The sequence below is a fragment of the Mauremys reevesii genome, linkage group 9 (genome assembly GCF_016161935.1).
Source record: "Mauremys reevesii isolate NIE-2019 linkage group 9, ASM1616193v1, whole genome shotgun sequence".
Taxonomy (NCBI): domain Eukaryota; kingdom Metazoa; phylum Chordata; order Testudines; family Geoemydidae; genus Mauremys; species Mauremys reevesii.
This window is the reverse complement of record NC_052631.1, coordinates 35,694,000-35,717,798: the sequence shown is the minus strand read 5'-3', so window position 1 is coordinate 35,717,798 and position 23,799 is coordinate 35,694,000. Positions and strand designations below refer to the sequence as shown.

The window sequence follows — 23,799 nt, the reverse complement described above, 5'->3', positions numbered from 1 at the left end:
AAGAAGTCAAGCACTGGTAACAGAGTAGGATGTAACGTTCCCACCAATGTAAAGCAATTTGTCACTTAATTTCACAATACCTCCTGATGTTTCTCTCTGGGGAAAATAAATACCACAGTAGTAAATATCAACACTGAAAAAGAGAAAGCACTAAGAGTCCTTAGATGCTCACTCTTTCAATCTTAGTTCCTTATATATAGCATCATATGTATCCAAAACAAACTTTTCTTCATCTGAAAAAAAGAAAGCACCATACACCTAAAAATTACACTGCGACAAATATAAAAGTATTTAAACACACAATATATCAGTCCTGGTACCATTTTCCAAACTGGTTAAACATTTTGAACATATTACTGCTGTATGACAAGCCAACTCGGTGGATATACATCGATGTTAGAAATGCTTCATAAGACACTCCGTTCTGGTTGTAACAGTTATGCTACAAATCCACACTCTGGCATCCACCGATAATTACTTTACCTATACGTGGTGTGCTTTGTCTCACTAAATCTTTTTGCCTTACGATGTATTAAAGGAAAATATAGTAGGAGCTCTTTAGCATGCTTTACACTGTGCATGTTGATTATTCTGATAAATTGTCTGTCCAGGATCAATGTAAAAGCTATTAACTGAAATTAAGAGCTCAAGCTTACTATAGGCAATTACACATCGTTATAGCAGTGTGACAAAGAGCACATCATGCCAGCATGCCCACTACTTCCAGATCTATGTCAAGGTCCTGATGCTAGTTTTTAAAACAGGCAATGAACTGGAGCCTAGCAGACAGAGGCAACCTCTCCTGTAACCTGATTTATCAGGAACATTATAGTTTCTGAAGCCCAGGGTGAAATTACCAGGAACCAGTCACTTATGGTGGCAGGTCCTCGTGTGTGCCATGCACTACAACTGGAGATCAAATAAGTCCAAGTTGTGGCTACTTTGGACCACAAGCAAGGACTCCTCTCTTTATGCAGGCCTTCCTCAATAATGGCTGCAGAATGACTCAAGTTTCTCCTGAACAATCAAGAAACACTCCACAAAGGAGACAACATGAACAATGCAATGGTAAAAAAACATTTTATATAGGGCATCTAGAAAACTATAGTAATAGCTGATTCAATCCATAGATAAAAGGCATTTCGATCAATGGGTGCACTTAGCTTATGCCTTTTGATCTGCCGGTCCATAACACTGGTATCTTGCAGTTGCTGATTTTCTGATCATATCAAAATATCCCAGTATACACCAGAACTGAGCGGGAGACGGATTTATGTGAAAGGCTTCAGGACTGTCTGAACAGGTTTCATCAGCACTCAATTTACTTTTACAAAGGAAAGGGAAAGTTAAAGATTCCTGTAATGACTCACGTGACTGCAAAAAGTCTAGGAAAAAAAAAACTATTACCATTTAACTTATGCACTTACCCATCCAAGACTCTGAATCTGCTTTATAATTAAGCTTAACCTCCTCACCATAGTTTTGTAGGCATGGGGGAATTTTATAGATTCGATTATCTGAGGCACACAGCAAATGGGAATCACAGCTGGTCATAAACCAAAGCCTCCTAACTCCCAATCCTGTACTGTAAGCACTGAGCCAGAGGTCTACAAAGTGTAGGGCATGCCCCCCCTTTAAGGGGCTCAAAGGAACATTGAGAGTCATGCGGGTGGGGCCTGGGCCAGTCCACACCGGATGGGGAGGGAGCACCACCCAGCTCCGCTCCTGGCCTTGGCTCTGCTCCTGGACCCAGCTGTGGACCCAGCTTTGGCCCCCTTACCTCTGTGCCCCTCCCTGGAGGCGCAGCCCCACTCCCAGCCCAAGGGGTGGGGGTGGAGAGGACAGACAAGTAAATGGGTGCATGCGATAAAGTTTGGGGACCACTGCACTAAACCATGCTGCTGCTAACACTATGGTATAAATTTTAAATTTACAAGGAAGCTCATAAAAGAAAACAACTCAAGAGTGGAGATGTGGATGCGGAAGGGAGGTAGTTGAGATTGAGAAGGGGAAGCGGTAAGTAAAGTGTCGATGGGGAGGTTATTGATGCAATGATTTTTTATCATGTGTTGTTGGAGTTGCAGTGATGCAGCCTTAACTATAACTGAACAGTTTGCGTGGGAAGGGGAATGAAAGCTGCTCAGCACATCTTAAAGTCTGGCCATGTCTGTTTAGAGACCTAAAAAGGGATTTAGGAGTCTAATTTTAGGCATCATCGGCAAATATGGATTTAGGAGTCTAATTTTAGGCACCACTGGTTTGAAATTCTGCCCTGAGATCTTACAGGAAAAACTGCAGGTTTTTTTTTTTTTAATTTTTCACGTAACTGTCTTAGATTAATATTGAAACATAAGATTAATAAAGGAATTACACATAGCAGTATTTAAAAATGCTTGATAATGTTCATATTCTCCATCAATACAGGCAGCTATGTAAACCCTATATATGCCATTTTAATAAATTTCAACAGGAAGAGCCTGATAACTCATTAATAAAGGAAGATCAGAAGTGAAATCAGATAAGGAACAGCAGGACATTTCCACAGTTTGCACAAGGCATTTCAAATTCACATTATAAATTCTAAAAACATAGTACTAAACTCACCTTAAAAGGAGCTGTAGCAATTTTCTGCTGTTCTTCAAGACTGACTTCAGTTTGAATATCCTCATCTTGATACATTAAGATATCCTCTGCTTCATTACCTCACATTTAATGTTTATGGGTAAGATTTTTCAAAGGATCACACAAGTAAATTTCAAAATCATTAATGTCTTTAAAATTCTATTGTTTGCAGTGTTGTTGTAGCCATGCTGGTCCCAGGATACTAGAGAGACAAGATGGGTGAGGTCTTTTATTGAACTAACTTGTGTTGCTGACTAGTTCTGTGTAGCTCAAAAGCTTGTCTCTGTCACCAACACAAGTTGGTCCAATAAAAAGTATCATCTCACCCATCTTGTCTCTTTAAAATTCTAGTCATTTTAAACTGCAAAAGAAATTCCACTCCTTGTTACTTAAGGAGGTTTAAATTACCTGCTATCCTTTCACATATTATGCTTATGTAGATTAAAGAACACTAGCTACACCACTACACACAATTATTTATACGTAACATTAAATGTCTGACAGCCAAGAGCTAGAACACATGCAACATTAACTTCTGTCCCCATTGAAATGAATGCTAAAACTCTGATTGACTTCAATGGGATCAGAATTTCACTTTTCCATGCCCCCTTCTTTTAAAAAACACAGAATATATAGTGCTAAATTTGAATGTCTAGGTTTTTGATACTTTACCACAACATCAACACCTTTTAACAAAATAAACAAGTTTTTCCAGTATCTGAAAAGAAACCCCTTTATGGAAATTTGTCAAAGGTAAGCATCAGAAAACATGGGACAAAGCACATATATGGGGAAAGTTTTAAACATCTTAGGACACAACGTTCTACAGAGCCACTCTGAAATAATTCTATTACCTCATTTAGTCTGTATACTGTATTTAGAAAACACAGGTTACTACTTATCCATAGCATTATTGAAAATAAATACTTTTGTCACTTAAAGTATATTATTCATATACACATAGGTATTTAATAACTGACACCACAGAGGCCTTCCAGCCTGACTGCTTTCCAAGTATCAATGTTGAAACAGAAGGTAGCAAAACAGAGAGAGAGAGAATGTCGAAGCCTGGGGGTTTTCTTTCACTTTGATCACTTAGAACTGGTCCAGTCAAAATTTTTGGAACTTTTGGGGATAAAATGAAAGATTCTTTTATTGGATTTTGAAGCATGTTGCATAAATTACAAAATATTCAAGATAAAATGTTTGAGATAGAAATATATTTTCTTAGCTGCCAAATGCTGACAGTGAAACAAAAGTAAAATCAATCTACACACACATATGCAGACCAGAGCAAAAACATTGCCCAAAATGCCATGGAAACAGCTATGTGGCATCTTTATCCATACTGAAATACTTTACCATATATTTGAACAGACACCTTTGTCAGATACAGTTAACAAATGCACCAGCAGTACCTTAATGCTTCATGACCATCACCAGGTTTCTTGACTCCAAATTGGTGTCTATATTATAAGCAGTCTTTCCCAATTACATTTTTAAATTTCTTGTGAAAAAGCACAATTAAGGAGAACTGAGAATAAAAGTACAGTAGCTTGATGAAAAATGGGGAAAACCATAGTTATAGCAGAGAATCTGCATAGAGTACATTGTTCGTATGGTAAAACTATATCTTAATCAAAAGAATCTTTAGGACAATACACATCCGCAGGCAGTGAAACTGACTTATCAAAGAAAAATGATGCCCTTGAATCACAATTTTGAAATCCATGGTTTGAACCACATTGACAATATGTGAAAGAAGTTTTGCTGTAAGAACTGAAGATTTCATTAAGATTAAAGAAAGAATATTTATTGCATTTTCAGATTGCATTTTAAAACAATGAATAGTGCACAATGGCTTCACTTTAATCTCCTAAAATACGTACTTAAGGGGGGAAACCTTCTGGTCGGTCATGACATTAATAAACAAGGTGTAGTCTTGGTGCGTTTCTTCAAGGGGCAGTATTTAGTTCAACAAATTGTACTCCCTGTGCTCTAAAACAACTGAATTAGTGGTTTGTGTACACTAAATCCGTTTATTTTAAATTTATTGTGTCTACATTAAGTGAAATAAAAACATCGCCCTGTACAATCCACTATCAGCAGTGAGTACAACAGCAAAAATTATTATACAGTTTATACACACTAAAACCTTTTCCTTTTTCCTATAAAGAAACCAGAACAAACCTAATCAATATAGAACTTAATTTGGAAGAACTCAAATTACAGAAGGGAAAGCCAAAATTATTACGGTCTTTACTGAGCCCCAAAAAGGTTCCTGATCATATTGCCAGAACAATAATGAGTGCAGCTGGAAGAGTGAAGCATGCTAAAATTGTATTCTTGGGTCTTCATAAATTTACCAAATATTTAAATTAAACATGGCTAGTTAAATAAATGTCTGAAGCAGAGCAATATAACCGGGAATTCTGTCTTACCAGTTGTGTTGTTTTTGAACCCAACTTATACAATGCGCAAAGTGCTAAGCAACACTACAGAAACACATTTACATCAACACTGAAGATTTGGGGAAATGAAATTCCAACAATTTTATTTTTAATGAGCTGTATTTTCTAAATTTGTTTATTTTTTCTGTTTTCATACAGTTTTGAAAACAAACGCAGCACGTTCACATTTTCCCGAGGAATTATAAGAATGATCTCTACAGGGATAACGTTGAAAAGCCTGAAGCTCAATCAATTGATGTTGAAAACTCTCAAAAGGAGTAAAGGCTTGATCTGCATGGTCTAGAACATGTATTGTAATTTAATAGAAGAGATGGTCGTCTTTAATTTTAATGATTTAAAAGAACTTCCCAGTTCATGCGGAGAGTATAGTCCAAGAATAAATCAAATTTGCTGAACGCATTTTATGCTACGTAAGTGTATACTTTGCGATCCTCAGGTGTTCGTGCCAAATATTCTCTCTCAATAAGTCCTTCAATACGTTTTTTAATAACAACTGGACTTGGTAAGAATCGAGCTTTCAGCTGCTGAGTTACCTAGGACATAAAAACAAGAACAATTAATGCTATATTGCAGATGATAATGCGTTAGGCTGCACAACACAAATGCACCCTAAAAATAATCATAAAAAGCATTTGTTAAAACAGATTGGGTGTAACCTTTAAAGTTTACATGGCCAGCTGCACACTTCAGGTACTAACCAAGTGAAAAAAAATTGAGTTTGTACTAGAAATTAGATTGAGCCATATAAAAATAAATTTGTTTTTTATTTCTGTACCACTGGTCCATCACATCCAATATTCGACCTCCATTACTGTCAATAGCTGATATTTCAGAGAAAGACAGAAACCTAATAATGCACCAGGGCAGGCAATTAAGTAGTTAGACACACGGGAGAAAACATCCTTCCTCACACCAGCAGCCAATCAATTTATACCCAGAAGAATGGTTGGCATGAACTCTGCTGAAATTTCCTCATTGTCAGCTTTCTCACTTGTTAGTGCAATTGAGTATTTATCATGAAGTCTCTCAACCTACACCCATCATGACAGTTAGAACTGGTTGGAGACATTTGCTGTCTGTGCAGCCTTCAAATTTAGTAACTATGAGTGTCAGGACTCTCCCTACAAAAGGTTCACTCTTTGAAACTCACTCCCCTTGGCAGCTCATCAGACCCCATGGTTGGCAATTTACAAGTTCAATACAGGATATCAACCTTTTGTAGTCAATTTACTGTTTTTTGTTATAAACCACTGTACTATAAACATCTGGTTGACATAATAGGAACTAAAGGAATTAAATACATCTATGCTTCCAGAGGTATGAGATAAAAATATAAAGTCTCTCTAGAATCAGTTTAAAAATCTGACAGCTGATAAGGCCTTGTAACTTTGCTACATTAAAAGAGTAAGAATTGACAGAGAAATCTAAGATGTGCCCTTTCCTAACCTCTTAACCACGTCAATACTATATGTGATGTTACCTCTGCTACTAGCACATTGTGCTGCATCTTCTTTCTAGATTTCATTATCCGCACTATAGCAGCTTCTATCTCATGTTTTCTGTCGTCATCTACTTTCTGCCTTGTTTCTTTTCTTTCTGGGTCTGATTCCCCTTGTTTGGCAGCAACTAAAAGAGAAGATGAAACACCTTAAGCAAAAGTCAATATTATTAATTTCAATAACATTAATATGCACAAAATTTAATTTCACCCACAGTGGAATTAAGTTTCTTGGTTTGTGACATTTACAAGTGTGTTTTTTAATGAAATGTGGCCACAAGACAGACAGACATACATAGCAATCAATGCATGTGTAGGTATGTGTTACTATTTTGTCAGTTGCTATTTACTGTTTAAAATTTAATGTCGTAAACTTCTCTGCTTTTCAAACAGTACTGAACTTTGTTTGCAAAACTTTTTTTGGCTACTGTCATATTGAAGATTCTTCTCTTTAAAACTACATAGATTTTGCCAAATTAACTTTGAAGCTATAGGTTATATACAGTGTTTTCTTATTAAATTGCACATAATTTAGAGTGTGTGTGTCAAAGAAAACAATTCTGACAGTGTAGTTGGGTTTTATTTCCTTTGCTTGTCAGGAGACTGTTTCAATTAAGGAGAGGTTTCAATTACAGTGGAAATTGCAACATAGTAAGGAAAGAGACAGAATTGTATTTACAAGTTTACTTTCCAAACCAAACTGCTGAAGATAATTAGCCAAAAGAAAAATTCCAAATCAACCTATTCACTTTGTTCTCTGCCCCTTTTGGATTTTGTGCATTTTCTACCATTGCCAATTTCTTATTTCTGTCCTTGCTTCCAGTCTCTCTCCCCCTACAACTATTATTTTCTGGGCACCTCTTCTCCCATACACAAATTCAATGTTTCCTGCTTTTGAATAGGAGTCTTCTAGCTTCTAGATGTCCTCTTCTCTCATTTTACTCTCCCCACTCAAAACCCCTGAACATCATGGCAGCCTTCCCTCTGGCTAAAGATAGAAAGAACCTTTTTTTTCAGTTGTTCACTAGAGAATGCTGCAAGATGTATCCTCTCATGGAGTCAAGAATTGGTTCTGCTGTGCTGCTAGCCTAGAAAACAAGAGGCCAAAACTCAAATATAACCTCTGATGAAAATAACTGTATGAATTTTGCATCAATGGGTATTTTCAATTAAGAGCTATAATTGTACTTGTTTATGTTGTGCAAAGGGTGATGAGAATAAGAGAATTGCACAGTAAAAGAATAATTTAGTATCCCATTGGAATTTAGGTGTTGCCACAGATCTTAGTCCCCTTGTGCCACGGAGTATGTGAGGCACTAGTTAAGGTGCTCTAAAACATCGGTAACCTGCTATTATGTCTCTGCCGCCTTAAGAATACTCTAAGCAAGGTAGACATGTTAAATCATGGATACCTGGGCATTTTGCTTCCATCTACAGACACCCAAGTTCACTGTAGTTTATGCAACAACATATATGTAGTGTAATCACAAGGGCATACTGTTGAGTTTAAGATATTTGCAGTCTTGTCCACATCCACTGTTAGGAAAGGGTTAAAATGTCTGTAATATTTACGTCTGGCATGAGAGAAGTACAGTGACTGCACATAAAATGTATCTGAGAGATTGCCAGTTCCAATGATATGTTCTATTACAAGTACAAAGAATCTCTCTAAATTACAGAATATTTTAAGATGCTTTTTAAATGCTACCACTGTGTATTGTGGGATAGGGGTTAGATAGATCTTAGTTCATACATGAAGTGTATAAATAATAAGTACTAACACACTGCACTCACATACCCATATATACAAGTGTCTCAACATATTTCACAATTTAACTTCAAAACTTTAGTGAGCTAGGCAAAAATGGTTACTTACCTGTACTGTTATTCTTCAAGATGTATTTGCACACAGGTATTCCACTCCCAGCACACCCAGCATGCTGGAGCCAAAGATTTTTTTACAGAAGTACCTGTCAGGGCGTTGCATGCACCCTGCACATATTCATGGCCTCTCCTGAGCTTATAAAAGGGCAGTGCTGCCCCAATCCCCCTCAGTTCCTTCACGGCAGAAATATGATGAAACAGGACTCCAATGCACAGGGAAGGAAGGGTTTAGTGGACTACACGCATGCAACATCATCTTGAAAAACAGTTACAATACAGGTAAGTAATAGTTTTTGTTTCTTCAAGTGGTTGCACATGTGTATTACATAGTGGTAACTCACAAAGTAGTACTGTTAGGAGGTAAAGTCACTCTGAGCCCTAATAGTGACTAGCCTTCCCAAAATTTGCATCAGATCTCAAAGCAGTCACAATGGCGTAATGACGAGTGAAGGTATGAACTGAGGGCCAAGTGGCAGCTCTATGAACATCCAACATGGGTATGTCCTTCAGAAAAGCCACTGAATTAGCTTATGTTCTCATTGAGTGAGCAGTCTCTGTGGAGGCGGTGTGTTCGCGACCCCATCAACTACAGTAATACAGGAAATATTCCATCTAGAAATTGTGTGTGATGTGACCTTTCATTCTATCAGCATAAGAAATACACAAATCAAGGAGACAAACTTGAAAGATTTAGTCCTGTCCAGTTAAAAGATTAATGCACATCTTACATACAAAGTATGTATACGTTCATCAACTTTATGTAAGTGTGGTTTTGAAGGAAGAAAACCAGTCAGTATATTGTCTGGCTCAGATGAAAGGCAGATACCACTTCAGTCAGGAACTTAGGCTGGGGCCACAAAGCTACATTATCTTTGAAAACATAGTATATATGGGAGTCCTGCCATGACAGTCTGAAGCTCATCCACTCTTCTGGCTAACATAATGACTATGAGAAAAGATGTCTTCTGACACAGGTGACACAAAGAACAGGTGGCCTATAGGTTCAAATGGAAGGCCCATTAAAGTGGCCAATACAATATTAAGATTCCAAGGTGGCAAATGCATCCTTTACCCAGGGAAAGAATTAAACAATCCCTTTTAAAAGTCTAGAAACCATCAGGTTAAAAAAAAAAAACCAAACCCCAAAACACAGATCTTTCCTGAACTGGAGGACAAACTGAAGAAGTTCTTGGAATCCACTGGAAACAACTTTTTATTTCAGAAGGTTGCAAAGCAACGGGGGGAAAGGCTGTTCTAGACTGATTATGACAAATAGGGAGGAAGTGGTTGAAAATTTGGTGGTGGAAGGCAGCTTGGGTGTAAGTTATCATGAAATGATGAGCTCATGATTCTAAGGAATGGCAGAAGGGAAAACAGCATCTTAAAGACAATGGACTTCATGTAGGCAGACCTTAGCAAACGCAGAGAATTGGTAGGTAAGATGCTGTGGGAAGCAAGTCTAAGGCAAAAAAAAGTATTCAAGAAAATTGGCAGTTTTATTAAAGAGACATGATTAAAGGCACAAGAGCAAACTCTCTCAGCATATAGGAAAGATAGGAAGTATGGTAAGAGACCACTCTGGCCTACCCAGGAGATCTTCAACAACCTGAAACTCAAAAACGAGTCATACAAAAAGTGGAAACTAGGTCAAATTATGAAGAATGAATATAAAAAACAAGACAAGCTCGTAGGGACAAAATTAGAAAGGCCAAAGCACAAAAAAAAGATTAAACTAGCTAGCAATATAGAGGCTAACAAGAAAACATTTTTAAAATGCATCAGAAGCAAGAAGATCAAGACCAATGACAGGGTAGGTCCATTGCTCAATAAAGAGGGAAAGAATAACAGAAAATATACAGGGTCTAGCTTATAAACCTGGAGAGACTTCCCCCCCCTACTCCTTTCTCAGAATAATCAAAGTAACAGCAAACAGAAATAAAGATATTTCTCCAGCAAACACACAATTGCAAATGTAAAAAATTAATTATAAGACTAATCCGCCTTTCTAATACTCACAATACTGAATAGTAGAAAATACTTCAGGAAAACTTGGAGAGTCTGGAAATATGTCTGGCCTCTCTTAGATCCAAAGAGAGAACAATGACCCAAACAAAGAACACAGACAAAGACTTCCCTCCACAGAGATTTGAAATTATCTTGTCCCTTGATTGGTCCTCTGGTCAGGTGTTCGTCAGGTTACTGCTTGTTAACCCTTTACAGGTAAAAGAGACCTTAACCCTTAACTATCTGTTTATGACAATGGGTCTATCTTAGTGCAGGAAACAGGGCATCATGACAAGCCTGAAAACCTGCTCCATGAGGTACAGGTCTCTCAAGATCTGTGTTCTTTTCTTGAAAGAGCAACAAATACTGCATCTCTCCTTAATGTGCCCCTTGCCGAGAAGAAAGGGCAGCACATGTGGGGGTAACTCTTCAGGATATACACCCACATGACAGGCAGTGCATAAAGCCTGTCAAGCCCTGCATGGCAATGGTGCCTAGCATCAAAACTAACATTGGCTAAAAAGCAAACTTAAATGATTTTTATTTTTTTATTTTAAACAAATATTAACTGCTAACTAACTATTTAGAGATAAGGAAACTAAACTAGCTATCTATGCATAAGAAAAAATGTTAGGAAAACTGCAAAGCAAGCTCCAACTCAATCCATGGGAAAGAACTGAGGGAGTAGGGGTGTCAGTGCCCTTTTGTAGCCTCAGGAGGGGCCACAAGGATTTGCAGGGTGCATGCATCAACCTGATGGGCACTGCTACAGAAAACTGGCTCCAATGTGCTGGGCATGTGCACACCTAAGTGGGATACATGTGTGCATCCACCCCAAGTAGTAGTCATCCTGACTCCACAAGTGAGGAAAGCGAATCTCACATTAAATAATAATGACTGAACAAGGACACGATGAACATCTAGCACAGCCAGGAAAAGCACCCAATGTTCACCGAAGAAAATGACAAATCAGTAATTTCATAGCAGTAGAGTAAGTTATAAGTCTATGAGATAGACCAGGGGTTCTCAAACTTCATTGCAGCGTGACCCCCTTCTGACAACAAAAATTACTACAGAACCCCAGGAGGGGGGGATTAAAACCCAAGCCTGCCTGAGCCCTTGCCTGAGCCAAGGGTTTCAGCCCCAGGTAGGGAGCCTGTAACCTGAGCTTTACTGCCCAGAGCTGAAGGCCTTGGGCTTTGGCCCCAGGCAATGGGGCTCGGGCTTTGGCCCTGGCCCCCAGCAAGTCTAAAGCCAACCCTGGCGACCCCATTAAAACAGGGTCGCGACCCACTTTGGGGTCCCGACCCACAGTTTGAGGGTCTCTCTCTCTCAAGTAAATCAGAACAGAGCCTAGAAAGTTTTAAAAAATAGTAATTTAATTTAAAAGCTACAGTCCTTCCACCTTCTTCTCCTTGTTGGAGAGGACTACATACTTTTTAAAAAACAAACCATCCCCACTTAACTGAACTATTACTTTCTGTAAGTGCTTTGGATTTCCTCCTCATTTAAATTTTTGCTTTCAGGCTACTCGTCAATGGCAACAGTTTTTATATCTTAATATTTTCCTTTTGCTAGTGTGATGCATTTACCTTCAACGTAGATGCCAACATTTTTACAACTTAAGGTATTTTTGGAGTACAAGAGAGCAGAATATAAAAACAGACTTACCCGTTTGAATCTTGACTCTGTGCAATTTGGATGTGAACTGATCATTCACTGTAAATATATGACCATTTTCTATTTCTTTTGATTTAGGCTCTTTTGTGAGAACTCGTTGTGTTGGTTTGCCACATGCAAGGGACTGTAGGGCTCTCACAAGCTCTCTTTCGGGGATATCAGTTTCTTGTTGAATTTCCTGAAGGAAAACCATGACATCATCAATAGCTTATAGTTAATGTCAGAACACGTTAGGTAGCTTATTGGGGGGGAGGAGAAGAGGAGGCAAAAAACCCATGATTGCTCAAAAAGATAATCCTTGGCTCTCAAAACTAAATTCTGATATGTAGATTCTTTAGATGATTGAAAAGTTAGAATTCATTTAGTCATAGTCAAATAAGCACTATGCAAAAAGGCTTATGATGAACATGGGCTGATTTAGAGAAAGTGGATTTTTTCAAGTACAATTTAAAGTCAACAGTTGCCAGTGTGATGGAAGGAACAAAATGAATAATTAGCTGTTAACACTCAATTTATCTCCTGAGAAAGCCAAAAGGGTTTATTTCCATTCTGTCCAATGTTGCTTCATGGAATGAAACCTGAGCTTCAAAGTTACCTTCATCATCAGTTCAATGAAAAAAGTATACATCGCTTTCTGTTAGAAATTTCCTTGATTGCTATCAAAAGTACCTTATCAAGCCAGGTAAGGCAGTTCGTTAACATGAAAAGCTGACAGCCTTACAAGAAATATCAAATATGAGTCTCATCCGGGCACCAGCTTTTTCACAAAAATGTGTTTTCTCACCCTCCTGTGGAGTACACTCCTAATAAAGTAAAGAGCTGCTTAAGATTAGTTTTATTTCCACCTTACACTCAGAAGAGAACAAAACTGACAGCCTGGTCCACCTCAGCTCAAAGTACAACAGATGACATTTGAGAGATAACTACTAAAACATTTGTAGTGCAAACACTGTTAGACCATACAAAGCAAAAAAATTCCTTCACAAATATACTCTAGCAGTGCTTTGCACAGTCTTCTAAAGCAGTGTTATCAGCTTATCTATCAAGTCCCTCAAACTTCCATCAAGTGTTTCGGTAGTTTTAGTGCCTCTCGGAGTCGCTTGTTGGGAGAAATATAAGCTATGGCATGTTTTGCTGTCTTCTTCATAAAAATGTTAACACTATTTGGATTCGCGTAGAAAGTCAGTGTTCCTGAGAGTTCTACTGAGAGCCATTTAGAAGCTGAGGCATCAATCCTTAGAAAGTCAGTGTTCCTGAGAGTTCTACTGAGAGCCATTTAGAAGCTGAGGCATCAATCCTCATTTTCCAATTTTTTTTTTTTTTTTTTGAAACTAGAAGTTTTGAACTACTGCAATGTGCTTTCCGACTGTGTCAGCGGAACACCTTCACATTACACCCGCCAATACCCAAAAAGCCCACCCCAATATGAAGAGCGGATATTTGCTCATTTCTAGTTTTATTTAAATATAACCACCAATTTGGTTCTATCCTGTATTTATCAAGTTTCAGCTAAAATGCATTTTTAAAGACTAAATTACAATCATTTTTGTCTTGAAAAATGAACCTTATTGCAATGGCATAATCAGGACCACTTCAGTAAACCAAAAGGAAGTGGATCTTGGCCATATAAATTAACTACTTACAATGATGAGTAAATAAGCTTTTTAATTATTTAAATTTAATGCCTCAAGGTCAGCAGTTCCAACACCCTGATTTCTAATACGAAAGGATTAAAATCAATCCATCAATAATCATTGCTGTACTTTTCACCTCAATAAAGTATTCTGACTACTGCCACTGAAAGTGAAATACAGAACTAAAATTAAAATTAAGAACATGTTTTTAATGCTGTACATCCTTATTAACCAGGCCCGGGGGGGTGGGGTTCACTACATACTGTGCGTATTTTAATTCTCAACATTACAGTTTGTCCTTAAACTGACAATCACATTAAATCTGGTCTTTCAGAAATGCACAAATTGCCTTTAAATAAGCATCACAGAAACGGTTTGATGCTGTGATATGATGAGCACCATCCACTAGTTGACTTCGGTGGGGGTGGAGGGTAATCAGCAATTTGTAGTACAGAAAGGTTTCTAGAAGAAGGGTACAAGAATTACAATTTTTCTATTAACATGAACAACAGGAGTTACTGCATCCTAACAAAGTTTAAGTCATCAGCATGTTATTTACACAAATGCACATCTTTTTATAAAGACATTTAAATACCTTTTTAAGATTTAAAATAGATATTTTTAAAGTGTTCCCCCCCTACTTTCAGTTATCTGGTATGTTATAGCCATTTCATTTTGGGGAGAAAAGCTCTAATTACAACCTATTATGCAGCTGAACATATCTAAAACAGATCTAAAGGAGCTGTGTCTGGAAACAACACAATAGGCTGCAATAACTAACAAACAATACACTGTGTCAAATTCCAGACAACTTAAGTTTTTTTCTTATAGCAAGGAATTAAATAATTGTTTCAACATTAACATGGTTGAAAAATCCACAGAGCCAAAGAATTTTATATTGTACAGGCTTCACCAACCTTTAAAGCTCTCCCAACATGGAAGAGGGGAAAAAAGGAACAGCATGAATTAAGAAGTCAGACTAAACTTTTAATGAACTAGTTTTGCTGAATTATGTAACAATTTCATACATATCAAATCTTGAATTTCACATTGGACATGGTTAGGGATGGGACAAATCTTCAGTTTATATTCAATTTGTGGACAAATCAAGCTTTTGATGATATATACTTCAAAATATTTAATCATTCTTCACCAGACATTGAAATAAACAACAACATAAGTTTTGAATATAAGGAGCAACCCACTTGGAAAGAATGGGATAAGTTATTAAGAGAATACAAAACCCTAAGCTATTCAGAAAAATTTCTCTCTCATGTGGAAGCACCAATAAGTCCATTTTTTCCCTTCACAAAAATATCCAACTAGTTACACAAAGCCCTAACATATGAACCTCCAACAATTAAAAAGCAAAACTCTTTTCTCAAAGTCTAAATGGTATTACTCTGTGCTCCTATAGTACCTCATCAACTATGAAGTGTCAGCACTGCTCCAAAAGAGAAAGTACACCTCTACCCCGCGCTACATCGAACTTGCTTTGGCCCCCCTGCTCCTTGTCCCCTGACCGCCCCCCCCCCCGAGACCCGCAACCCTAATCACCCTCAGGACCCCACCCCCAACCCAACCCCCCTGCTCTCTGTCCCCACCCCATCCACACACACCCCACCCCGACAGGCACTCACCGGCAGTGGCGGGAAGCGGAGCAGTCCGGCCCCAGGCCGCTCTACTCTGCCAGCTCCCAGCGGCGGCACTCCGCTTCCCGCCGCCGGTGAGTGCGGGGAGATTGGGGAAAGGATGCCCCCAGCACTCACCTGCAGCGGGAAGCGCAGCGACACAGTGCCAGCTCACTCCACTTTCCTTGCCCCGGCCCCAGCCGTGTCGCTGCGCAGGGGAGTATGGGGGGGCGTCCTTTCCCCAACCTCCCCACACTCACCGGCGGCGGGAAGCGGAGCGCTGTGGCTGGGAGCTGAGGCACTGATCCGTGGGAGCGCTGCTTTACCATGTCGTATGTGAACCTCTGTTATATCGGGTTGCGTTATATCGGGGTAGAGGTGTATTTGCTTTAGTTACCACTTATCCAAAATGGGGCTAAGAGCTTAGGGAAATTTAAAAGTTAGAGTTATCAGTGGCAGGGCTGGGAACAGAAGCCTGATTAGACAAAATTCCTTCCTCTTTTGCAAAGGCATAATTTTTTGTTGGTGCCTCTGCTTATTGTCAGCACAAAAGTTACTTGAACTTCTTCAGCGTTATATTCTACTACTGTATCCTTTACAGTACTGACTTTATAGAGTGCTGAAAGCAGAATGCTGCATATGGGAGCTGGGTCACTCGAAGGTCTATAGAGTGTCATAGGGTAGCTGGTCCCTGTGAGTAGACCAGAACCAGCTCCCATGTATCAGGGTAGGTGGGCCCAAATGCACCAATTAAAGGAAGTAGGATTACACCTGGGTCTATACAGACCTATCAGAGGGCAGGGAGGGGATAAGTTATTGGGACAGGCTGGGTCTGAGAAATGGAGCTAATTTCTGTGGAGCAAAGGGCCAGGTACCAGGAAGTTATCCCTGGTGCTGGTGTTCCAGAAATGAAGCAGAGCTGGCTGGGACTGGGAAGCTGCAAGAACCAGGATCACCAGAGACTGTGGGAGGGGAGACCACGAAACCCAGGACAAGGGTGAGCTAAGGGACTATTTCTGTTTGCTTTATTCACTTATGTTTGGACAATAAGCCTTCTTAAAGCATTCGGTGTGGCAGCATACGATTGGAAGCTGGGGAGAAGCCCTGGCATACCACAATGAGATTTTACACATACCAAGCAATTTCCTGGCTATTTTGGAACGGGGCAAAAAATCTCCTAACCCCCATCAAAAGATAGAAGAAATCACTTCAAGTCAATCTAAGTGTGAAACTGCAGTGGCCTCTATCCCTTCACTTGGGATCTGGCTAGCAATAGACCGTGACCCCACAAAGTGATGAGACTTCCTCGTTCACCTTCTCCCGACATTGGCCAAGATGGCCATCCATCACATTAGAAAAGGAAGCTGGACAGGAGGGTGCTCTATGACTGTGGGGCCTACTTCTGATCGCTCTTTAAGTCATGTCTCTGGGCAGAGTTTCTCTGGGTGGTGTCCACTGACTCCCTGGATGCCTCGAGGGGCAAGGGTCGCTGTCTGGGATTCTCTGCTTGGTGTCTCCCCCTGGGTCCCTTATTTCATCCCTGTGACCTGCACTCCTTGTCCCCAGGATTTAGTTGATGCCTGGGTTTGGTGGCTCCTCCCCTTTATGCTCAAAGCCTTTAGCAATGGGCAGGGCCATGCCCGCCCACCCCAGTGCCTCAACAGGTTCCCACTGTTTGTGGGGACAGCACTGTTAAATCAACAGTCTATAGAAGACAATCTAAAAACTAGAACTCACTGTCCATTTTGGCTGCTGTGGTGATCTCTACCTGTCCACTCTCCAATCAGTACTTGTTACTCCTGGGGGAATTCTGTGCCACTGCATGTGCGCAGAATTCATGTCCCACGCAGAAAAATGACTTTCTGATAGGGAAGCAAAGGGAAGCTGCAAGAGCGGTCACGTAGCACTCCGCAGCAGCGTAGGTACATCGATTCACGTACCCGGAGCAGCCGGCAACACGGTAAATCACCACAGGGCTGGGGACACCCCAGCCAGTGGCTCCTACCATGAGCTGGAATCAGCTGCTGGGCTCCAGGCAGGAGAAGAGTTGCTGGGGCTGTGTCAGACCCACCTCCAGATGCAGAAAGCGCAGTATCCACCACTGCTGCCTGCCTCCAAAGCTCTTCAACTGTGGGGGGTGGGGGGGAAGGGTCACTGTATGGGAAGCTGCTCCCCCGTCCACCCAATCCCTGTGCATCCAGACCTCCGATACCCAGACACCCGTGCCAAGCCTCACGCGGTACATCCAGAACTCCCCTAGTCCTCCATACCCAAACCCCATCCCCCTGAACCTCAAGCCCCCTGCACCCAGACCCCCTGCCTCTGGATCCCCACTCTATACCCAGACTACCCCACACTGAACTCCCTGCACTCAAACACCCACCCTGATGCCCCACTCCCTGCACCAGCCTGAGCCCCCTCATCCAGATCTCCACACCACTGACCCCCAACCCGCTGCACACAGACCCCTACACCACCAAGCCTCACCCCCCAGCACCCAGACTCCTCCGCTGAGCCCCAACCACTTTCACCTGGAAGCCCCTGGAGAGTCCCATTGCCCCTGCACCTGGAACCCCCCCAATGAGCCTCTGTGCATCCAGATCCCCCCTACACCTAGACCCCCCACTGAGTTGCTTGCATTCAGATTGTCCCAAACAGAATCCTCTCACGCCACACCTGGATCCACTCACACTTGGATCCTTCCTGGTTGAGACTGCCTGCCCCACACCTGGTGCACCTGGCGCAGAGGGGAAGGCCCCATGGTGTTTCTGGGGTAGGCCCAGGCCTTGTGCTGTATAAGGGTCGGGTGCAGCCTCGCCACTGAGTCCATGTCCCGGGGATAGGAGCTGGAGGGCTGCAGAGTGATCTCCCACCTTCATGCAGCCAGTGGCCTGTGCTCCCCACTGCCATGCTGGAGTCTCTGCATTTATTTATTGACAAATAAAACTTGCAGAATTTTAAAATACTGTGCGCAGAATTTCTAATTTTTTGGTGCAGAATGCTCTCAGAGGTATTCTTGAATGTAATAGATAAGGAATAGCAAACCTTGTGTAGTTGCAAAGGCAACTGAAAAATAAAGTAAGTCTATCAACCTTTGTGTTTTGCATAAGCACTTACACATCACTGATCTATGTTCTGGCAATCTTATGCTTTTGTGAATGCATGCACTTACTATCTGCAAAGTCATGCTATCATAGCACATCATGAGGTCAACAGAACAAAGCATCACTATTTTACTGGTGCTGAATATATTAACTACTATTCAGCAATCAAATAAAGGCAGATTCTTCCTATTCCGAGGTTTCATAACTCAGAATATGAAACATGTATCAAGAATAAAGATTTCTTCAAGAAAAAAAAAAAAGACCAAACAAAATGAAATCAGTTTTTGTAATGCTTTAGGTACAAGTGGATCCTCGAGTATTTAAATAAATGGACCCAAAACAATTTGGGCCCCATCTTCACTGGCTGGCTATACTGAATTAAAGCCTTTTAACTTAAGTCTTAAAACAGTATTTTATACTGCTGTGCAGAATATCTTTTCCCTATACGCAGCTGGGGTCTAAAGGTATATACTTCTAAATCCTGAGTTTCTGGACTAGAGAATGACTAAGGCAATCAGCCAATTTTCAACACCTTTAAAGGAAACAAATGGTTAAGGGTGTTAGGGACGAATGAGGTATATTCCCTTGGCATCAAAAGATCTTTGTACATAGGTCACGATTTCCTACACAACTTATGTATAATACCATAGATCTACATATGCTCTGCATCTATCTGCACAATACATTTTAACATTTTTTTAAAGTCAGCTTAGAAAGCCACAAATCATACCTCAAACGTGTATTTCTCTCTGTTGTTAAAGAGCATTAGTATCGTCATCTGGAAAGTGGAAACTTGCAATATGTGCTTCCTTGTATTTGAGCCAGTTACTTGGGCACCTCCTACACCAACCTCTGAGCCATCTTCCTGTTTGAATTTAAAAGAAGTTATGAAATCACTTTTAGGAATATTTTTTCATCTCCTGATTAAGCTTTTTATGTAGTAAATGGAGAACTATGCTTAAGCAATATTAAGTTTGAGATTTTAAATCCACAAGTCCCAGAGTAGTATATGCTTGGTTCTAATTTTGCCTAACTACTTTAATATACTCTTCAGATCTTCCTGCTTACCAATTTATCAAAATTGCTGCAGCGAAAATCCCTGTCCCTTTGCTCCAATCAGGCCAGTTCCAAAACTTCTCCTAGTAATCCATATTGTGGGTGTGTCCTAATCCCACCTTTATGTTTTTTATGTTGCAGTTACACTTGGATTATCTTCTCTGTCCCCATGTACCATACACTCTCTTCCTTCTTTCTAACCTTTGCTTAGCTTTCCAATACTGATCTCTCCAGCGCTTACTACTCCCCATTTCCCACAAATGAAATTTACTTGTTTTGTTTGTATAATTTAAACTTTAAGCTTTCTATATATTTGAAAAGTGTAATTGACAATAGTGGCATTATGAAACAATAGGTTTGCCTTGAAAATTTTTTTAAAACCTTAATTCCAATGTAACAACTGCAGAGAAATTTCACTTTGGTCTGAGTCACAGGCCAAAATAAGGTGGGAGGGCAAGGAAGAACAGCTAGTCCTATAAGAAGAGGGGAAGAATCGATGGAGATTCCCAGAGCCGCAGGAAGATACAGGTTGATGCAGAGAAGACTGCAAGGGAGAATAAAAGACAAGAGGACTTGCAGCCAGAAGGAACAGAAGGAAGGCCAGAGAATCACACCATCCTCAGGAAAAAGCAGGGCTATCTGATTGGGGACTCCCTACTAAGAAGAACAGACAGGCCTGTCACTGAGCTGATCTGGAGAACAGAAGGGTCTGCTGCCTGCTGGGAGCTAAGATACAGGATATGGATCTGAGGCTGAAGAGGATCCTAATGGGAGCAGGAAAGAATCCAATGATTGGCCTTCATGTGGGAATAAATAATACAGCTAGATTCTCGCTGGAATGAATCAAGGGAGACTATGGCAGACTGGGGAAGATGCTTAAGGAAATGGAGGCTCAGGGATTCTACCTGTCCCTAGAGGAGGAGAATGAAGGTGAGATAAGATGATGATGATGATCAACAAATGGCTTAGGAAGTAGTGCTATAGGGTGGGCTTTGGCATGTTACATAATGAAAAATAATGGAGCAAATAATTAAGAAATCAATTTGCAAACATCTAGAAGATAATAAGGTGCTAAGTAACAGTCAGCATGGATTTGTCAAGAACAAATCCTGTCAAACCAACCTTATAGTTTTATTTGATAGGGTAACAAGCCTTGTGGATAGGGTGGAAGCGGTAGATGTGGTATATCTAGACTTTAGTAAAGCTTTTGATACCATCTCACATGACCTTCTCATAAGCTAACTAGGGAAATGCAACCTAGATGGAGCTACTATAAGGTGGGTGCAAAACTGATTAGAAAACCATTCCCAGAGAGTAGTTATCAGTGGTTCACAGTCATGCTGGAAGGCATAATGAATGGGACCCCGCAGGGATCAGTTCTGGATCTGGTTCTGTTTAATACCTTCATCAATGATTTAGACAGGGGTATGGAGAGTACACTTATAAAAAGTTTGCGGATGATACCAAGCTGGGAGGGGTTGCAAGTGCTTTAGAGGATAGGATTAAAATGCAAATGAACTGGACAAACTGGAGAAATGATCTGAAGTAAATAGGATGAAATTCAGCCAGGACAAATGAAAAGCACTCAATTTAGGAAGGAACAATCAGTTGCACACATACAAAATGGGAAATGACTGCCTAGGAAGGCATCCGAAGAAGTGGGTATTCACCCACGAAAGCTCATGCTGCAAAACGTCTGTTAGTCTATAAGGTGCCACAGGATTCTTTGTTGCTTTTGCCTAGGAAGGAGTACTGTGGAAAAGGATGTGGGTCATAGAGGACCATAAGCTAAATATGAATCAACAGTGTGACACTGTTGCAAAAAAAGCGATCATCATTCTGGGATGTATTAGCAGGAGTGTTGTAAGCAAGGCACGAGAAGTAATTCTTCCACGCTACTCAGGCCTCAACTGGAGTATTGTGTCCAGTTCTGGGCACCACATTTCAGGAAAGATGTGGACAAATTGGAGAAAGTCCAGAGAAGGCCAACAAAAATGATTAAAGGTCTAGACAACATGACCTATAAGGGAAGATTGAAAAAAATTGGATTTGTTTAGTCTGGAAAAGAGAAGACTGAGAAGGGACATGATAACAGTTTTCAAGTACATAAAAGATTGTTACAAGGAGGAGGGGGAAAAAAAATCTGTTCTTAATCTCTGAGGATAGGAGAAGCAGCAATAGGCTTAAATTGCAGCAAGGGAGGTTTAGGTTGGACATTAGAAAAACCTTCTTAACTGTCAAGGTGGTTAAGCACTGGAATAAATTGCCTAGGGAGGTTGTGGAATCTCCATCATTGGAGATTTTTAAGAGCAGGCTAGACAAACACCTGTTAGGAGTGGTCTATATAATACTGAGTCCTGCCATGAGTGCAGGGGACTGGACTAGATTGCCATTCGAGGTCCCTTCCCGTCCTATGATTCTATGTTTGACCACTTGGAGGCATTCATGGACAGAGTACTGTTCTCATGGGATGGACTCCACCTGAATAGGGAGAAAAGTAGACTTCTGAGATGAAGGCTGGCACAACTGATTAACTTGGGAGAGATGGTTGGGCGATGCGTACGTAATCTCCACACCTGATGATTTTCCTCCCTCTGAAAGTTAAAGTAAGAAAGGATAGTGCCGATACCAAAGAAGCTAACAGTCAGGTAAGCGATACTGGGAGTAGAATGACTATACCCAATTGGGTGAGAAATGTGGGTGAAACCAAGCAGCAACAATTAGGATGTTTGTACACCAATGCAAAGAGTCTTGGGTAACAAAATGGAGGAACTAGAACTACTGGTGCAGGAAGTGAAATCAGGTATTCTAGAGATAACGGAAACCTGTTGGAATAGCAGTCATGACTGGAGTACAGGTATTGAAGGCTATGTGCTGTTCAGAAAAGAGAGAAATAAAGGCAAAGATGGTGGAGTAGCATTGTATATTAATGATGAAATAGACTGTAAAGAAATTAGGAATGATGGAATGGATAAGAGTCTGTTTGGGCCAAAATCACTTTGGGGAAGAAAGCTACTAGCTGTTCCCTAGGGCTAGTGCAGGGTTTCTCAAAAAAATTTTTTTTTTTTTTTTTTTTTTTTAAACTAGGACCCCCTCTGAAAATATTTCAGGTTGTGATGAGCCCCCCCGTCCCCAAAGAAGTGATGACACCCCTTCCATACCATACTTACTTCTGCACTGCTGCTGTCAGAAGTGCTGCCTTCAGATGTGGGCACCCGTCCAGCAGCCACCCCTCTCCGCTCTGCTTTCAGAGCTGGGCAGTTGGAAAGCAGCATCTTCTGGCCGGGCGCCCAGCAATGAAGACAGAGCTGATGACACAAGCACAGAGGTAAGGGTGACAATACCATACTACCATGCCACCCTTACTTCTGTGCCCTGCTGGTCGCGGCGCTGCCTTCAGAGCTGGGTGGCTGGAAATACCAGCTCTGAAGGCAGCACAGAAGTAAGGGTAGCAATACTGCGACCCCTCCTACAATAGGCTTGCAGTCCATTTTTGGGTCAGGACCTCCAGTCTGAGAAACACTGGGCTGGTGCTTGGGGTATGCTACAGACCCCCAAGATCCAATATGGATATGGATAGAGACCTCTTTAATGTTTTTAATGAAATAAATACTATGGGGAATTGTGTGGTTATGGGAGACTAACTTCCCAGATATAGACTGAAAGACAAGTGCTACCAATAATAGTAGGGCCCAGATTTTCCTGGATGTGACAGAGGACAGATTTCTTCACTAAATAGATGCTGAACCAACAAGAGGTGATGCCATTTTAGATTTGGTACTGGTGAGAAGTGAGGTTATAGGGAAAAACCTTGGTTTGCGTGATCATGAGCTAATTCAGTTGAAACTAAACAGAAGGATAAACACAAATAGGTCTGCAGCTAGGGTCCTTTATTTCAAAAGGACTAACTTAAAAAAAAAAAAAGGAATTAGTTAGGGAAGTGGACTGGACGAAGAACTTAAGGATCTGTATGTGGAGAAGGCTTGGATTTACTCTAAGTCAGTTTCTGCAAATTTATCTGAAGCCCGCATTCGGAGCAAGGGGGGCGAAATTCATAAGGAAGGGTTGCAGACCAAGCTGAATGAGCAAGCATCTCAAACCAGTGATTAAGAGAAAGCAGAAAGCCTACAAGTAATGAAGATTGGATGGATCACCAAGGAAAGCTCTCTCTTGGAGGTCAGAAAGTATACGGATCAAGTGAGAACTGCCAAAAGC

The 23,799-nt window shown here is 40.6% G+C and overlaps 1 protein-coding gene across 3 annotated transcripts in view; it reads right to left on the bottom strand.

Annotated features, from left to right (window-relative positions):
- Window positions 1–4,641: 4,641 nt before the first annotated feature.
- CUL3 (cullin 3) overlaps window positions 4,642–23,799 on the bottom strand; it is a 116,643-nt gene continuing 97,485 nt past the window's right edge. For all 3 annotated transcript variants that reach the window (XM_039488153.1, XM_039488154.1, XM_039488155.1), the window contains 4 exons: window positions 19,259–19,393; window positions 12,151–12,337; window positions 6,574–6,719; window positions 4,642–5,626 (listed from right to left, as the gene is read on the bottom strand). In XM_039488153.1, coding sequence (XP_039344087.1) covers window positions 5,495–5,626; window positions 6,574–6,719; window positions 12,151–12,337; window positions 19,259–19,393 — 600 coding nt within the window. In that variant the 3' untranslated portion in view covers window positions 4,642–5,494. The remainder of the gene's footprint in view (window positions 5,627–6,573; window positions 6,720–12,150; window positions 12,338–19,258; window positions 19,394–23,799) is intronic.